Source organism: Triturus cristatus, chromosome 1_2 (genome assembly GCF_964204655.1).
Source record: "Triturus cristatus chromosome 1_2, aTriCri1.1, whole genome shotgun sequence".
In the NCBI taxonomy this organism is placed as follows: Eukaryota; Metazoa; Chordata; class Amphibia; order Caudata; family Salamandridae; genus Triturus; species Triturus cristatus.
In genome coordinates this window covers 790,662,977-790,682,799 of record NC_140580.1, presented here as the reverse complement: position 1 = coordinate 790,682,799, position 19,823 = coordinate 790,662,977, and the positions used below count along the sequence as shown (strand labels likewise).

The window sequence follows — 19,823 nt, the reverse complement described above, 5'->3', positions numbered from 1 at the left end:
ACTAGTGCCTGCTATACGCTAAATGGAAAAAATGTGTGCATTGCTACGTGGCACAAGAGATAACCTCCTGTGCACATATGGTACTACAAATATAATTTTATTTGCTACACCTACAAAAACCAAGGCTAGCATAAACTTTAATATGACTACAGCTTGCTGCAGTTGAATCATACCTGCAGAATTTTTAACATTAGTCCCTTTTTCTTATACCGATCATTAAAGCTTTCATGGAAGGACCTCCACGAGCACCCCCAGTCCCAGCATGGAATTTGAATGTGGTACTTACAAGACTTGTATACACACCTTTCAAATCTCAACATTCCTGTCCCCTATGGTTTCCATCATTGAAGGTTGCTTTCTTGGTAGTCATCAAATCATTGCGGAGGGTTAGTGAATTACATGCCCTCACAATAGAAGCATACTTTCAGGTTTGCCAAGACAAGGTACCATTACAGACGAACCCAAAGTTTCTTGCATAAGTTGGATCTCCTTTCCACTTAAATCAGACAATAGACCTCCCTGTGTTCTTTCCCAAACTGGAGACAGTGGCAGAAAGAGCACTACACACGCTAGATGTTAAAATAACATTGCTGTGTTACATTGATAGGACTCAACTCTTTAGGAAAGCGCAGCAGTTATTTGTTGCTTTCCCTGGAAACACAATGTCAAAAGCAGTAATTGCACGATGAATAGTCAAATGCATACAAATATGTTACTTTAAAGCCAAGCGTACTTTACCTTCAGTTCCACAAGCACATTGTTCTAGAAAGAAAGGTGCTTCTTTAGCATTTCTAGGGAATGCTCCTTTAGCTGACATTTGTAAGGCAGCTACTTGGACTAATCCACATATATTTATCAAACACTACTGTGTGAATGTCCAAGCAAGACAACAACCTCTGGTTAGTCAAACAGTGTTTAAGACATTATTCCAGACATCAGCATTAACTGACACCTAAAGCCACAGCAGGAATAACACTGATTTACAGTCTGCATAGCATGTATATCTGCAGGCAACACCTGCTACGAAAGAGTATGTTACTTACCTTGTAAGCATCTATTCATAGCATGTGTTGCTGCAAATTCACATGCACACTCTGCCTCCCCGGCAGGCATTCTTTGATGTCCAATATCATGTATAAATATGCTATAACTCAATCAGTACATATATGTTTAGCCCCAAACTTATAGAACTTACATTTATACTTATCTTCTCTAATTCTCACTGGCCATAAGGGCGGGAAAAAATAAACAATCTAACAATGGAACCGTTAAGCATGCACATTTACACGAAGAGGAGTAGACTCGACGTCACAGCAACAAAGAATTCTTCGAGAAAAGTTGTAAAGTCTTGGCCCAACACTAGATGGCAGGAGAGTACATAGCATGTGAAATTGCATCACTACACACTACGAATAGATGCTTACTGTCTGATGTTTTTTTTAAAGACAATTGGTGTGATGTCAAATTGACGCACACTTCGACATTGACATGTTGGATTACTTTGAGGAGAATCTGTAATTTAAGGGTTGCAATGTAGTCACAAAAATCTACGTGGCTATTGATGGTTAAAACATTGTGGGGGTGGTATGATCTTGGAAAGTTGGGAATCATGTTGTGGCCTGGGACAGATTGTCTCATCCGATTGAGGGAGATTTCTGTTAATAGTGTGGATGGTGAGAGGTCAAAGGTTGAGAGTATTGTTGCTAAACACAGTGCAGTGTTAGAGAACAAAGTAGGACAAGTAAAAGCTTTTACTCATAAGATTATCCCAGTACAACATAAAGTACATATGGTTCCTTTAGGAGTGCGTCAAAATTTAAAATCTCATTTAGATGCTTTTTGTGCTGATGGCATCATTGAACCGACTGACAGTTCAGAGTGGGTTTAGGCTATTGTTAGCACCCTTAAGAAAAAAACGTGTAGAGGTTATGTGTGGACCTTGGGTCTTTGAACAAGAATATTATCATTGATACATATCCTTTACCAAAAATTCAGGAGTTATTAGTAGCAGTTAATGGTGCTAAATATTTTTCGGGGATTGATCTTAAGTCTGCTTATCACCAGGTGGTTCTTGATGAAACTTCTAAAGATCTTACGGCTTTCATTACTCCGTTTGGAGTGTATAGATTTTTGAGAATGCCGTCTGGGCTGGCCTCAGTGGCCAGTGTGTTTCAGAAATTGATTGAGGCTTTGTTTCAGGGATTAAAAGGAGTTCAGGCCTTTCAAGATGACATTTTGATTTTTGCAGAAACTTGTGAAGAACATGACAATATGTTGGATGCAGTATTAACCCTTTCGCTGCTAGGCTACAGATGAAAGCGTCTGGTGTTTTTCACCTGTAAATGGTATCGACAAAGGGTTTGTGGTGCCGAAATCACTATCTTCCCAGCTTTTAGGGATTTACAGACTTTATGTCAGAAAACCAACATTTTTTTACAGTTTTGGATATTTTATTGGGACATAGCAAAAATAGGCTATTTTTGTGCTTTCAAACTCCCTCCAGTTAATGGTAGAAATGGGTATGAAAGCAATTTTGGATCCTGGAAAGCTATACATTTCAGAAAAGTAGACAAAACTCTGAATTTAGCAAGGGGTCATTTGTGTAGATCCTTCAAAGTTTTTTTGTAGAAACTAATAGTTGAAAATAGGAAAAACTAAAAATGAGTTGAAAAAACTGCCATTTGTGCCAACGTTTTCACCTGTAACTTCTTATAAATATGACAGATTTTTTAAAGCAATATACCATTACATACGCTGGACCTTTCTGGTTGTGGGGATATATAGGACTTGTAGTTTTACCAAGAACCTGACGAACACAGAGCCAATAACTGAGCAACATCTTGCAATGTTTTTTTATTGTATACCGGGTATATAACATTTTATTTGGGAAAATATAAACAGTGAAAAATTGGTATGAAAGATACCTATGCATTTCTGAAATGGGAACAAATTATAGAGTTTGGAAACCGTAGCTAATTGTCGGTACCCATACTAGCATGTGAATTATAGACATTTTTCAAAGTGACTACTTTTTTACACATTGTCTTACATTTTGAAGGCAGAAATGCATCGAAAGTCAATTGGTAATAACAGTTGCTCTACAATTCTGAATTCCCTAAGTCTCTCGATAAAAATGGTACCTCACTTGTGTGAGCAGGCCTAGTTCCCGCGACAGGAAACGGCCCAAAACGCAATGTTGACACACCAAATTTTTACAGTGAAACTGATTATTTTTTTGCAAAGTGCCTAGCTATAGATTTTGAACCCTAGCTCTGCCGGGACACCCAGGGAAACCTAGCAAACCTGTAAATTTTTTAAAACTAAACACCCAGGGAATCCAGGAATGGGTGACTCGTCTGGCTCTCACCAGGTTCTGTTACCCAGAATCCCTTGCAAACCTCAAACTTTGTAAAACAAAAACACATTTTCCTCACATTTCTGTGATGGAAAGTCCTGGAATCTGTGTGCATTCACAAAATTCTACCCACACATCATTCTCCAAGTCTCCCGAAAAAATTGTACCTCACTGGTGTGGGGGGGCAAAGTGACCGCGGCAGGTAAGAGCCCATAACCTATTGTGGAGACATCACAGTTACCTATCACAAAACAACCTGGTTTTGCAAGGGGGGGTCACCTGGGTTTTTGGCCCCGGGTTCGGTGGCCATCTAGGAAAACCTACCAAAGCCACACATTTCTGAAAACTAGACACCCGGGGGAGTTCAGAGATGGATGGCTTGCGTGGACCCCCCCAACATTTTTCTACCCAGAATCCCCTGCAAACCTCAAATTTACCTGAAAAAAATTACTTTTTTCTCAAATTTCTGTGTGGGAAAGTTGTGGGATCACTGGGCTGGCACAAGTTTCCTACCACCCAGCGTTCCCCCAGGTCTCTTGATAAAAATGGTACCTCACTCGTGTGGGTGGCCCAAGTGCCCGTGCCAGGCAAGGGCCCAAAACGTATTAGGAGACATCAAAATTACCTATCACAAAACAACCTGGTTTTGTAAGGGGCGATGGGGGTGGGAGGGGCTTCACCTGGGTTTTTGGCCCCGGGCTCGGCGGCCATCTAGGTAAACTTACCAAACCCACACATTTCTGAAAACTAGGCACCCGGGGGAGTCCAGGGAGGTATGGCTTGCATGGACCCCCCAAAGTGTTCCTAGCCACAATCCCCTGTTGCGGGTACTTGAGCCACCGAGACGAGTGGGAAGATTCTCCCCTTTCCAATTATACCTCTCCCGTCTTTCTACATGCTCGGAGGGCTGAGATAGCCCCCTGAGCACATAGAAAGTGAAACTGAAATGAACCTAAAGGGTCATTTCAGTTTTGCTTTCTATGAAATTACATCAGCGCGACATGCGCTTTGATCTTCATTTCACAGAAACCAGGGGGACAGCCTCAGGAGCTGGGGAAGCTCTTCCCCAGCTCCCGATGCTGTTGGGGAGAAAAGGAAATCCCTCTGGTGGGAGCAGTGTTGGTTGGGGGCAGTGTTTACCTAACTAGTGGAGGGTAAAAAAAGGGTAATTTAGTTCATTTCAAGAGGTATCAGAGGAGCTGAGAAGCATTACATTACCATCGAAAAGGAGGCGTTGGCGTGTGTGTGGGCTGCAGAAAAATTTAAGAAATTTTTGTGGGGGAGACCGTTTGTTCTAATCACTGACCACAAGCCTCTTGTGTATATGATGGATGGTGTAAACTCAGGTAATGCGTCATCAAGATTACTAAAACATATTGCGAGATTACAGAAATTCAATTTTGAAATTATGCACATTCCAGGAGGGAAAAATGTCACAGCCGATTGTTTGTCGAGGTTGCCTCCGGAAGAGTTACTTGAAGGGGAGATCATTGATCAGCATGAGTGTGTGGTTGCGATGATCGATGTTTTGAATTCATCAATACTGTTATTTCGGAGAGTGAGTGGCGCAAGATAGGAGGCAAGGATGAATTGTTAGCCAAAGTCAAACAGTTTGTAATGAACTGATGGTCGCCTAGTAGGAATCTTGATCCATGTCTACAGAGTTATGCACAGGTTTCTAGTGAGTTGAGTATTGAAAATGGCATTTTGATGAGACAGGGTTTATTTGTTCCTCCTGTGGGTATTAGAAAGATACTTATGGATTTGGTTCATTCCGGACATCCTGGTGTCTCGGGTACAAATAAACTAGGGTTTGAGTTGTGTGTGGATAGTTGTAAGGTATGCATGCATTCTGATAAGCATGGGAAGGTCTCAACTGAGCCATTAAGTGTTCAAGATGTGCCACAGGAACCTTGGGAGAAAATCTCCATTGTTTTTCAGCACCCTGTTTTGGTAGGGAAAACAGATTTTTAATTGTTGTATTTGACAATTTTTCTAAGTGGATGTAGTATACATTTGTCGAACATCCTAACACTGAAGAGGTAATACAATTTTTGGACAAGATTTTCCAAGTGGAAGGGCTCCCACAGTACTTATTTCAGATAATAGTAGGCAATTTGTATCTTCCAAGATGTTGGGGTTTCTCAAGAAATTTGGAATTCATTCTGAGAAAGCGCCTTTATATTGTCCATAGGCCTATGGTCAAGTGGAAAGGGCGAACAGGTTTATCAAGGAGGGGATTCAATCAGCGTTGGAAAATATTTTGGATGTGTTCAATTTTTTGAGGGAAAAGATTTGGAGTTATCATGTTACTTCTCATTCAAGTACAGGTGTTCCTCCTTACTTTTTGATGAGGGGAAGGCAAGGTATGACAGATGTGACACCTGTTTTTGGGAAAGGCATATAAGGAGATTCTCTTGAGTGTAGTATTGCTAAAGTAAGAAACAATTTGAGTATGTCTTGAGTCACTGGAAAGTCATATCAGGATGCTTGCCATAGAGCCAAACGTAAGGTGGTTGAAGTTGGTGATTGGGTATGTGTCATCAAACCAACATTACACAGCAAAGGATCCTCCAAATTTTCCTTCTTCAGCTGTCTTATTGAAAGGAAAAGGTTGGTGGAATAAGAGTGCAGTGGTTGTACTCAAACCCGGGCAGGAGAGTATGTTTGAGCAAGAAATGGTTGAGGGTGATGGTATGCTGTTATGTGTTAGCAGTGAAAAATTGGATCTTTCTGTGAGTCCTATGAACATACAGAGGGTGGAACAAGTTGTGGATCAATTGAGTGAGTCCCCTAAGGAGGAGGATTCTGTTGAGGGTAATACCTCTTTACAAAGAAGGGTGGTAAAAATGCCAAAGAAGTTGGAGGATTATATTTTGGTTTAGACTTTTCATGGTTTTTTCATCTTTACCCTTTCTTTGGGGTTTTGGGTTGTATTGTTTTTTATTTTCTTCCATATACTTAAAGGAAGCAAAGGGTGTTATTTTTGTTCTCATTTATATAGATTAAAAATAAAATTTTAAAAAAGGACATGTGGTCTGTTCAATAAAATTAATAACTTTTTCTGTCATGTCATGTTTAGAATTTTCAGTAGGGGAACCCTTGTGATGTCAACTGTGATGTACTATAGAATGTAGGATGAAGTGGTTGGAGTTGGTGGTAGCAGGACTTGTTTTCCTCCGCACCAGTGGGTCGTTTATTTGGCACTTAAATAAACCTTGTTTATTTTAACTAGTCGACTCTATCGCATTATTACAATACTGTTTGTTAGAAAACCCCGGGCAACCGGGTTAGCAGTCACCCGTTTTTTCCCAGCACAAGGGGTAGCTTGGCTCGAGCGGTCGGGGGTCAGGCACCGTGTTAAGCGTACGTCACACCCTCACAATAACCATGCGTGCATCCGTTCCAAAAACGACACTACACCGTAAAAATTTATGAAAATATATCTGTGTTTATCTTGTTTTCTCTTAGTTGCAGGTTAAATAAATAATAACACACTTACAGTACACAAAGCTTCTTCTGTAAAAAGGGTAGGCCAAATAAATAAGCTCAGATCATAAATAATCGATGAATAAATAGATGTGCATAAAATACATAGGCAAATAAATACTGTGAGGGAATAAATACTGTGAGACAATAAATAGGATAAATACAAAGAATACAATACTCTCAATAAATATAAGCCATCAGACCACTTTCAAATCAGGTCACATTTGTGAGGTACCAAGGGTTGATTTGGCCCAATCACAGCTTGTGGTTATGTGGATGGCCTGAGGGTGTCTCACCTAGCTTGGATAAGGCTGAGGCTAAAACTGAGGTAGATCAAGGGTAATCTAGGAATCTGGCTCTCCCAAACTACACAACCCCTCACACAGGTCACTGTATCAGTCTCAGTCCACCCCTGGCACTCCCAGGCTGGTCCTAACACCTCTCCTAGGATGGTCTCTTAGGGCTCCACAGGGCCTTAGGCGCCCTCTATTCCACTTACTGCCCTCTTTATGAACTTCCGACTCCGCCGGAGTCGTGTCGACGCCGTGAGGCGGTTCCGGTTCGATGTCGCTAGCCGGCCTCGGCTCGATGTCAGTTCTTGTCGACGCCGTGAGGCGGTTCCGGATCGATGTCGGCGGACGGCCTCGGCTCGATGTCAGTTCCTGTCGACGCCGTGAGGTGGTTCCGGATCGATGTCGGCGGGCGGCCTCGGCTCGATGTCGCTGGGCAGCCTCGATTCGATGTCGGTCTCCGGCGTCACAGGGACACGATCTCCCTACTTCCGGGTGTCTCCGGAGTGCGATCTCCACTCCCGACCTCCGGTGCTCCTTTCCTCAGGTTCCGGCGACTCCGGAGTGCGATCTCCACTCCCGACCTCCGGCACGATTCACCTCGGTCTCCGGCGACTCCGGAGGGCGGACTTCACTCCCCCGTCGACGCCGCACACTCGACCTCAGGTGACTTCCTCCTCGACCTCTGGTGTCTCCACGACCTCCGTCGGCGCCCTCTCTCGACCTCTGGCGGCTCCGGGTACGACGTCTGCTTTCCAGTCAGCGCCGCTTCTTCACCTCCGGCCCCAGGTCTCTAGGCTTCTCGGCGTCGGACTCCAGGAAGATACCAATAGACAGGTCAGGAACTTGCTGTTCTTTACTTTCAAGGCCTGTTCCGGCTGTTCAGGTCCTTGAGTTGGTTCTTCTTGACTTTATCCCACACAGGGCTCTAGGCTGGGCTCAGTCAGTAGGGACTAGTATCAAGGGTGGGTTTCTGGACCCCACTCCAGGCACAAGTTTCAACCCCTGCTGCCTCACTCCTTCCTCCTTCAGTGTTGTGCTGCTCTCCCTTCACCAGTCAGGTGCCAACTGCCAACTCCAACTGCCAACTCTGAGCTGGCTTCCCAACATTCTAAACCTGCCTCACACTGTCACCGGGTTCTAGAATGTTCTGGAAGGTACTAGTAGGTTCCAGTGATGTCACAGGTGACAATGGGTGGCCACCATTTTGTGTTTCAGGCCCTCAGACAGAAGTTCCAGGGGTAGGGAAAATGGCTCCCTGACCCTGCATCAACACTAAAAAGTCTGGTGGTTCCCAAAAAGGAAAAATACTAACAGGGTTTGAGACAAAAGTGAGACAAAATAAATAATGATGAGGAGGGACCACCCAAAGGGCTGACAGGTCTAACACTGTTGTTTTGTCTTTTGCTAGCCCAGTAAAGCTTTGCTGTGGCAGCAGTTACTTGTGATCCTCTTACGTTCACCTGATCAACCGTGTTTACTCAAATCACCTGTTGTGATGCTTTTTTCAAAAAGGGCCAACCCATATATTTTGGTTAATGCCATTTTTGTTGCCTCAGTGGCTCTTGGTTCTCACTTTCTTCATGTCCGCATCATTTGAACCAATGCACAGCTGTAATTTGTGCCTACTTGCGCTGAAGACAACATTCCTCATAGCAGTCATGTCAGTTTGCCCCCCCGAGTGAACTATAAGTACTGTCTGTTCAGCAGCCGTACACCAACTTATTCCCAGATAAGCTAGTCCGTAGGACGAAAGCTGCATTTTGCCCAAAGATTGCTCTGTTTTTCCAAATCGAGCAGCCTAGCACCCTGCCAACTATCTTTGCCCCCCCCATCCATCTAAAGATGAAAAAGATCTCATTGCCTTGACTCAAAGAGAACTCTTAGCTTTTGCATAGATAGTGCCAAAGAAGGCAGTCAGCTCTTTGTAGGGTTTCTCGGGGGAGAAAAAGGAGAAACTGTTCAGAAAAGATCCTTCTCGTTGTGTATCAAAATCTGTTATGGAGTAGCCAATCTTGTACATTTGCAAGGCTGCAACTTGGGCGTCTCCACACATTCACGAAGTACTACTGTGTGGTTAGCCAGGTCTGACAGGAGGGCCATTGTGCCCTTTCTGTCCTAAAGGATTTCTTGGTCTGAGCCATTTCCACAGACCCACCACCGGGGAGGAACTGCTTTGGTATTGGTCTACAAGGTTTGTATTCTGTGGTTAGAAGTATGCATCAGAAGAACAAGTAACCTGCCTTCGGTAATGCTCTTTTTGGTGAATACTTTGCCACACTGACCCACCCACCTTCTATTCTGTGGAATAGATTTGTCTAGTCCGTACTAATAAGCTTCCAATCTTTGAGATCTGCTCACTGGCACAGTCTAATTGTTTGAAGGCTCCACCTCGAGTGGCGTGGAGAGATATCAGAAAGACACTGATTTCAGTCTGCAGAGGTGGCGTTTATGTATCTGCATCAGTGCCACATCAGTGCAGAGAAGGATCTGACGCGGAACCACAAACTATGGCACCTAAATACATGCGAGGGAACTGCTGAGAAAAATCTCCGGATCCAGTCTGGGGTATTCACAAAGTGAGGAATCTGAGGTTAGATAGGGTATTCATCAGGAGCGTCACCTAATGGAAGTACCTTGTTCTTCAGGGAGCAGTCACTTTATAAATAAGCTTCTAAATCTCTAGTAGAGAATTAAGGACATAAGTTAAGAAGAATTAATAATTGCATTTTGTTTCTGCATGTCCCCCTGATTATACTTGGTTAATTCTATAATTCTGACTCCTATTTCCTACTGAAGAATTAATATTTGTTTTGAGTAAAGTTAAAGAAATGTTGATTTTAAATAGCAGGGTATAGTTAGTTCCTGGTGTTTTACAAAAACAAAAAGCAGACGGTATGCAATGGATAGTTGTTGTTTGATGGTGTTTTACAAATATTGTGGTCACCAATTTTGTTGTTTCTTAATAGGAAGCCAGATGCCTTTTCTCCTTTGGACGATTTGGCCTTTGATATGTATCAAGATCCTGAAGTTGCTCAGATTATCCGCAAACTCGATGAGAAGAAACATGATGCTGTCCGACACGAACGCTATGACTTTGCCAAGAAGATCAAGCAAGCAATTGCAGACTTACAAAAGGTATTTCTTCTAGTTTTAAAATCATATGCAAGACAGTGTTTTGCAACTTTTTTGTTCATTGGGTGTTTATCATTTCAGTTTGCTAATGATCTGTTAATGGTAAAGTTTTATGAATGAATGACATAGTATTTTCCTTCAAGGACTCTTCATTAATGCTCTTAAACATTGACCATTGTGCAGAATTCAAACTAAGCTTACCAATCAAATGGGCATCAAAGTAGTTCTTAATTTTTACGGTTCATGTGATGGTATGAATGCTCCAGTCAAGACTGCCTCATACCTGTCAGTTTGAAGGGGGCTGCTTCCCATATTGCCCAGTAAAAGTGGAGCATTGAGCCCTACATTCGTCACTGTGTCTTTTTGTCTGTATCTTACAATTTCTTCTTTAAAGTTGTTTTACTTTTGTGTTGATGTCTTAGACTAAAACCTGCTCTCTAAACCTTGTTTTATGAAATGTGTTTTCCTCATGCATTAATTTTGGCGTTTCCTTTTTCAATCTGGTGTCCTCTGAAAATGGCTGTTAGCTTGATGTTTCTTTCCTGTGATGCCAATATAGAAGATGTCAAGCTATGTCTTGTTAAAATGCATGGGATAGAAAGAAAATCCATCATTTGGCAAAAGCAGTGTCTTCTTGTAAGTTACAAATACTCCCCCTCAAGACCCCAGATTGTTTCCACCCATAGGTCCTGCTCGAACTTCTAAATCTTTTTTCTTGATTTTGATACTTCAAAAGTCCCTTGAAGCAAAGGTGTTCGGCATCATTGTCATACCCAAAAACAGATAGCCCCGCACACTACTATGTGTTAGATACATATATGTCATCATTAGACCATGTTCATAATGAAGTAAATTTACATTCAGTAATTGTTTTCCCAAGAGAAAAAGTCAGAAAGGTCTTGAGTTGTTAAAGTTCATTCTTTATTCATTTTCTTTTAAAATTTCGAAACCGTCAACGCGTTTCGTCCTCAATCGGACTTCTTCAGAGCCAAAAAAGTACATAAACAAACGCTATTTACAACATTGAATACAAACATTTAAAACATAAGAACCAGATCATTATTGGCACGGACGCAGAGATCATTTAATTACATTGGGAACACACTTTTGCATAGAACATGTTAAAAAGATGGTTTTTGAAAGTGTATATCATTTGACTTGAACTTAGGTATGTATAGAGACTACTCAAATTCTCAGTTCCCCGCACAATTAAAGAGAAGGGAGGAGACATCAAGTATAAAGATTACATTTAGCCAAACCCATTTGTTCAGATGTGTTACATCTTAAATTAATCAACTTGGAAAAAAAGTGCACATACCTTGAAATGCAAAAAGGTACTCATTCATAAAGTTGTTGTCGAAGTATACAACCCAAAAAGATCTATAGAAAAATGTGAAAAGTACACATATGTATATATCCACCACAACATGTCACAGAGTATCATTAATCTAACATAACTCACAGTATTATTGTTCTAATATACAATAGTAAAGGTTTTTTATACATTCTTATTATGATCAATAACCTATCCGTAGCCGTAATTCGTTATGTGGCCTATACGCCATTTTGAGCTATTTAGACCGATATCCATCACAAAGTACAGATCGAAAGACTTACTTGAAAACTACGTATATTCAAGTATAGGTTTAGATAGGTGTATCCTAAAAAAGAAAAGTGTCGATAAAGCATATGTAAGAGTCATCATCACCGTCCTGAAATTAGTACACCACAAGAATTAGTTATCGATCTACTTCTCATCAAGAGCATAGCTCTGATATTGCTTGTGGCTAAAGCGTAAACCCGTTGTCAGTACTTAAAAAATCTTAAGGGTCACATTAGGGGTGTTCACCCATAGTATTATCAACTCACTGATATCCCATATCATATCTATTTTTTTATAAAAAAAGAAAGTCGACATCAGTTCATTTTATTTCTAGCGATAATTACCGCATATTCTCCCTTACCATCCTTATTTAGCTAATACAATACACACATATGATGTGCGAATCTCAGTTATTCACAAACTCATCACTATAAGATGGCCCAAGCGTTACCCAAATATGGTTAATACTATTTCTTATTAACGAAAAGATACTGCGTATTATCTCCTACCAACTGTATAGTGCTTATACTATGTACAGATGTCATAGGTAGATATGGGCTCTTTTAAAGGATAATCAAAGCCACAAAAATCACCCGGCAGATGTGCAGAGTAAAAAAAAGCTCGAGGATTACACACCCATGGGCCCTACACGTATAGAGCCCAGAGAACCATTGTGGCGGCCATTTTAAAACACGCCAAGTTCAGGCACGCATAATGCCACACATTATATATTATAGGTTAAATAACTTGTTATAAATAATCCTGTACTGCTCGCAATCAGTTAAAGGTCACAGTATACCGCACAGTCCCTTCATCATAGCCTTCGCTATGCATACCCACAGACACCCAAAATACTCACCGCGAATATAACGCTTGTCTCCATGCGGTCATCTGGTTCGATAAAGATCTCAAAGAGACACAGAAAACTGCGCTCTTTTATATATTTAACAAATTGGTTAATTGACCAATTAGTAAAATGTGTCCCACATCGGTAAAGAAAGTCGCGCCAGAAATGAAGCGTATGGGATGCCAAAGACGGCGCCATCTTTGAATGGGCTATAACGTCTTCGATTATATATTATAATCGCATAGTGTAAGCATTAAAATGTGTAAATATGCCTACAGGGGTCTCGATAAAAAACGCAGTGTATCCATGTTTTAAACAGTGATCCGAACACGCTTGTTTTAATAAGTTGTTCGTACGACGATAATAAAGCCTGCCTATCGGTCCGATTTGTGTAATTCACCCGCCATCTTTAAACACAGGATGTTTACTGAACACATGGTGAATAATTTTCAAAGAGTCGTCGAACCCTTGGTATCATTGTCTAGATTTCTTTCTTATCAATCGTTTCCAGAAATTAGGCCTGCCATAATGTTTTCAGACCTATACTTTGTGGACAAGTACAAAGAAAATTTCGGCATATATAGACCCGATCTGTATTCGACATAAACGTTGAAAAAAGTCACATTATATTCATGATCTAAGTCAATATGACATTTGTTGTCTTATCAAGATTGGCCTATTCTGCATAGCTAAGAAATACAAAGACCTAATGTGATTCCTTACATGCAGGTCAAAATACGTACTTGATTGAACATAATAACAACTCATGCATGTCATCTCATGATGTTCTACAGCATTATAAAGAGCCCACAGGTCCCTGACAGTTTAAAACATGGAATAGACTTTCAGCTAAGTGTCATAAAAATAACTCACTTTAACTAGAGCCTTGAGACAGAAATTCAGTATTGGCCAAAGGCATCAAAACACAGTAGGCCAAGAGAAGTTGTTGATCTTATAAGAAATAATGACATTCGTAATTGATGTTCAAACGTAAGGTTACAGATCTAAGTCTACTGATCCAACGTGCTTCTATCTGTCTAAGTTGTAAAGTCATATCACCTCCTCTAGCATTGACGCTAACACTGTCTATTGCATGAAATGTCATTTCACTATTATTTGGGTGAGTGTCACTAATGTGTTGTGCCACTGGATTCTTCACATTCCCATTTTTTATGCATCTAACATGCTCTTGGATCCGGATTTTTAAACTCCTCATGCTACTCCCTACATAGATTTTTTTTGCATGAGCAGTTAATCACATACACAACTTGTGTGGTATTGCAATTGACAAATGACATTATTTGATAGTTCTTAGGTCTATTATATTTAAAGAACTTTTTCTTATTTAGACCAAACTTGCAGATAGAGCAACCACCACATGTGTAGAATCATTGTGGTTTCTCAGGCAACACTGTGGATAGAGATGTCTTAGGTGCCTTAACATAACTAGGGCAAATGATGTTCTTTATTGTAGACCCCTTCCGATAAATCACTCTAGGTTTTTTCGGAACAAAATCAAAGCGGAAGCGTGTCAGATTTAAGTAGATGCCAATTTTTTCATATTATGTTAAAAATATGTTTACTATAGATCCCATACTCAGTTATAAATGCACATTGGTTCTGAATAGTGTTATCAGGAGCACGTGATCGATGGACTGAAGTATCGCTGCTTTTGTATTTCATGATCCTAGTCTCATGTTTTGAACTACTGAGAGTTAACTTGATGTTATATTCATTATCATTTAGATAAAGAAAGTATCTGTTAAGTTCTTCAAGCATGTCTTTCCATATCAAGATGTCGTCTATGTAACGTACATAGAAGAGGATACTGTCCATCCAGTTTTTTGCGCCAGGTCCCCAGGCATGCTCCATCTCATACAACCCAATAAAGAGGTTAGCATAAGATGGAGCAAACCTGGAGCCCATGGCCGTTCCTTGTTTTTGAAGGAACCAGCCATCCCCATGCATAAATGCATTCTGTGTGAGAATCATTTCCGACATCATTAGTAGCATCTGGGTATGTTCTAAGTGACATGCATTGCGCTTGACTAAAAAGTATTTTAGTGCTCTAAGTCCACTGTCTAGCCCTATACACCTATACAAACTCCCCACGTCCATAGTTACAAACGTAAAGATGTCTTCTTCCCAGCTGAAATCCTGTAGCTTACAGAGAAGTTCCCTGCTATCTTTAAGATAGGACAGGAGGTTCTGTACGAGTGGCTGAAGAAAGGTGTCCACATATTCAGCTAGATGTTCCATCAGGGCCACCATTGCCTGATATTATAGGCCTATCCGGGGGGAAAGAACCCCCTTGTGGATCTTTGAAAGCACGTAAATACAAGGATGCCTAGAGTTATTGGCTAGTAGGTATTTGTATTCTAGGTCTGTTATTAGACAGGACTCGTGCCAATCAGTTAACCTCCCGTTGATGTTCCTCTCGATCGTTTTTGTTGGATTTGACTGCAGTTTCGTATGGCAATCTGTCTGACTCAGTTGTCTATTTATCTCAGCGGTGTAATCATGATAGTTCATTATAACAATATTGCCTCCTTTATCTGCCTCACGGATTACCAAATCTGGATCATCACGTATGGACTGAAGAAAGGCTCTATCCTCCTTACTGATATTATGGGGATGTACACACTTTGTGTTAGAGATATGGCTGTCCTCCAGATTATAAAAATCCTGTGTGACTCTAAGCCCAAATTCATCAATTACCGTTTTAGCACAATTGGGAGGTATAAACTTTGAAGTACTCCTGAGTCCGCTGTCTACAGTTGTATCCTCAATTATATCGAGATTACGTGCATGTTCTACTAGCTCTCCAATACCTTCTTGATCTTGTAGTGTTGCAATCACATAAGAAGTGTTTGTCAGATATTGAAAATTCAGAAACACATGGTTTATTCAATATCGGAGGACAGACATGCGGATGTTCTGAAAAATATATTTTTAATTTCAATGTACATTATCCAATGCATGTTTCCCAGTTAAACAATAGTTTAAACCTTCACACAAAATTGCAGTTTCTTGATCGTTAAATTGTCTAGATGAAAGATTCACAATATTCACAGCATTCATTTCAAAATCACCTTCTATACTGCCCACATTGTGGTGCACAGTCTCATCTATTGTCATTATTTGTTGTTTCCCATTCTTGCCTTTGTGACGGATCTGGTGTTTCTTGCCACCCTTCCTTGTTTGTCGCCAAAGGCTTTCTTTTTGTTGCCTAGGCGGTATCTCTGAACTTTGCGATCTGACGTCAAACTGGGATTAGGGGTTGTAGTACTCGGGCCTTCACCCGGATCACTATCAACTGAGGAGATAGTGGAAATAGAAGTGCTACTTGATTAAATAGTAGCGGGGGCCCTGATCTCATTTGGGGGTACAGGCACGTTTTTGGCCACTGCATCGTCATACTTGCGTGCAAACGTAAAGATACGGCCTCGCTCATAATCGTTTTGGTCCCTTTTTTTTTTGCTGCTTCTTCCCCTACAGATAGAGTTGGTAAGTAGCTAATTCCTTCTTTAAGATTACAAAGTTTTTTTGTATCACCTCAGGTAGATTGATCTCATTTATTCCTTCAATAGAGTCATTATTTCTTCTCTAATTTTCTTCACTCTTCGTTCTGAGTTACGTATCAGAATGTCCATCATCTTGTATAAGGCCATATGCTCTCCTCCCACTCTCACAAGAGGTCAGGATCTAAATCCTCATAGTTTGGAAAATTGAGAATGCGCAGGCCTCTGGGGATGCGCTTATTCTCTAGATATTTCTTAAGTGTGGCGCCATCCCACCATTCGGTGAGCTCTTGCTTTTTGAGCTTTTCTAGACGCACAAACTTGTTTTTTAGTCCATCATTCTTTATTGATACCGATGGAGCACATGTAGTACTGTTATCATTTGTCTCCTAAAAGCTCTTCCCTATTGTCTTCAAAATTCATGATTAGTTCTATAGAGCCAAAGTCAAAAAAAGAAAAACGGAAAAGGGGTTTAGAATGTGCTAGGGAGCTAAAAATATATACGGCACACAAAAATGGGGATCAAAGCATTGACACCTGCACCAGTCCTCAAGTCCCTGATAGTTATACCAAGTAAGATAACATGATAATATGTTCTATGCAAAAGTGTTTCCCAATGTAATTAAATGATCTCTGCGTCCGTGCCAATAACGATCTGGTTCTTATGTTTTAAATGTTTGTATTCAGTGTTGTAAATAGCGTTTGTTTATGTAGGGCATAGGCTGTCTTGGTTTCTGGACATTACTTGATATTCAGAGCCCCTACTTCTGATAGAGACTTCTTGTCACAGATTCCTTGCCTTTTGAATATTCAGACTGGATCCGTAAACTTTTCACAGTGTGCAAGAGATATCCGCCCCTAAGATGACAAGTTTTAAACCCTGTAAGGACTGTTGCAAGCAGATGTTAGTGACAGATACCCACCAGGTTTGCCTGTGTTATCTGTGGTCGGGCCATGACTTCAAGACCCGCAGAGACTGTACGTCGATGAACTCGAAGGCCATCGTGGAACGTGAGGTGAATTGTCATTAAGTGCAAGAAGATAAAGCATTGAGATCAATCCAGATCCTGCTCCAAATCAAAGGCTCGATCCCAGTCCCACTCCCGGAGTCAACAGAGCTGCTCTAGAGGCCGGTCTTTGAAGCGCTCCATATCCTCCAATAAGTCCAGCTCTTTCACACCATTCCCACTCCCCTAATGAAGCATGTGGGTGGCACCAAACTTCTCTCTCCCTCTCTCAAAGGCAGCCCACTTGGGAGCTGATTCTGCAGCTGGTTCTGGCACAACCAGAGTTTCTGGGGCCTTCATCCACACCGTGCCAGATCGGAGAGTTCTGCACTGCTATGCTTAGATTCCTCCAATCTCTTCTGACTCCCTCTGGCATGCCTTTGAGCCCCACAGAGCTGAGACCTTCCACCTGGACTACCGCTGGCAGCTTCCTCCTTGGTATCAGCTGACATGCCATTTCTGCCCTTTGCTCCAGTTCCGATGATGCCCCCTGTCACATATACCCACATCAGGCCTGGGTATGTCGATGCTTATGCGCACCTCATCACCTGACGAGGTGGCCTTGATTGTCCTCGGACGCCGAATCAATGCTGATCAAACTTAGGTCTATGGCGCGTCTGTATCCGACTAAGGCGCCCATTTATGCGCTATCCTTATCACAAGGCAGGCAAAATTCTTTGCATTCCTTTTTGGGGCCAACTGATAACAACTATGACCAGGCAGATGAGTTTGCTCAGCCCTATACTGAGGATAATTGGTGTGAGAACTTGCAAGGGGAAACTGGGCTGGTTATCTCCACAGAGACAGCCCTTTTCTCCCCTCCTGGCCCACCCACAGAAGACTCTGCCTCCTATGCAATGATTATGCATAGAGTGGCTGAAGCAGTGATGGCTCCTTTGCTATTCTGGAGGAGCGTTGCCCCACTGCTTTCTCGCAGTGAGAGAAGCAAAGACATAAAATGGTATTAACTTTCAGTTATTACCATTTTTATGTTTCCTTTGCGGGCGGGTGGGTGGGCAGGGTTGCTCTGCTAACAGAGAAGGGCAGGGGAGGAGTGGTTTACCCATTCCTAAGTGCGTAATGACTGCTTGGTCGGCCCTCTCGGCCGCCCAAACCAGTCATGCGTGCTTCCCCCTTCCCCATGCAGGCTGCATTACAGCCTGCATGGAGAACAAGCCCACCCCTCCGGGCCCTAGCTGAGCGCTGTGTCACGGCACTCAGACCAATCACAATGCTGCATTGCAGCGTTGTGATTGGCTTAGGGGATGGAGCCTTGCTGCTTGCTTCCTGTTCCTGGAGTGGAAACAAGAGAGCAGGGGCAGTGACGCGGGATCCGGCGAAAAGGTAACCACGTTCAGATTTCAAAGCGGGCTGTACAAGATCTGCAGTGGTGGCTTCTGGACCGTGATTGAGTCAGCGGCAGACCCCTCTCCCTTCCCCACCTAGAGCTGGCAGTGGTGACCGATGCATTGCTTCTGGTTTGGGGCGGGCACCTAGTAGAGGTGCGGACCAGAGGCCTCTTGTCTCCAGCGGAGTTCAAGCTCCATATCAATTTCTAGAACTGAGTGACATCCACTTGTCGCTGAAAGCTTCGCTGCAGTCTTTCAAAGGGAGGCTGTACAGGTGCTCACTGACGGCACCACTTCCATGTGGTACTACAACAAACATGGCGGGTGAGGTCACCGACCCCACAGGAGGCCTTGCACCTTGGAAATGGCTGAACCACCAAAGGATATTCTTCTTGGTGTACCCTCTGGCGGGCTCATTGGAACTACCAGTGCATACCTACTCGGGTGTCGCACCTAATGGAGAACGATTGGCAGTTACTCTCGTGGGTGACTCAAGGTCTCTTCTGCTAATGGGACGAACCTTGGATTGATCTGTTCTCCATCGCAGAGAACGCACAGTGTCAGCACTTCTGCGCTTTGGAGTTTCCAAAGTGTCTCTCGCTCTGTGATGTGTTCTGCCTCGTGTGGAACTCTGGACTTGTATATGCCTTTCCGTTGATACATCTACTGCCCTGAGGTCTCAAGAAGGTCATGACCGACCGGGTCCAAGTCACCCTAGTGGCTCCGGATTGGGCATGGTGAGTATGGTATCCAGAATTCTTGGGCTTCAGTATTTGTCCTCCGATGATGCTGCCCCTCTGGAAGGATCTGCTGTTGCAGCATAAAGATCAGGTTCTTTTTACTGGCCTGCAAAATGTCCACCTTCATGCATAGAGATTGAGGGGCGCCAGCTTGCATACATTTGATCTCCCTCTGCAGGTAGTGGATGTCATCTTGGCAGAAAGGTGTCCCTCGAAAAAGAATATATGTGCCTGTTGCTGGGACAAGATTGTGGTTTGATGCTGTGCATGCCAGATTGATTGCCTTCAGGCCCAGTTGTCTAATATCCTGTTTGTTCTCTCTCTCTCTCGCCCGGCAAGGCCTTACTTTGGGCACTATTAAAGTTTATATTTCAGCCCTTTCGGCCTTGCTGCGTTTGCCTTTGTTAATTAAATCACCGGTTTTTTTGAGGTTTCTAAAAGCTCAGGCCTATGTTTCCCCCTTCTCTTCTTGTGATGTCCCAATGTG

General features: G+C 42.3%; 1 protein-coding gene across 2 annotated transcripts in view; it reads left to right on the top strand.

Annotated features, from left to right (window-relative positions):
• Nucleotides 1-19,823, top strand: part of CEP104 (centrosomal protein 104) — a 726,468-nt gene that overhangs the window by 192,832 nt on the left and 513,813 nt on the right. For both annotated transcript variants that reach the window (XM_085608861.1, XM_085608862.1), the window contains exon 7: nt 10,104-10,272. In XM_085608861.1, the coding sequence (XP_085464987.1) occupies nt 10,104-10,272 (169 nt within the window). The remainder of the gene's footprint in view (nt 1-10,103; nt 10,273-19,823) is intronic.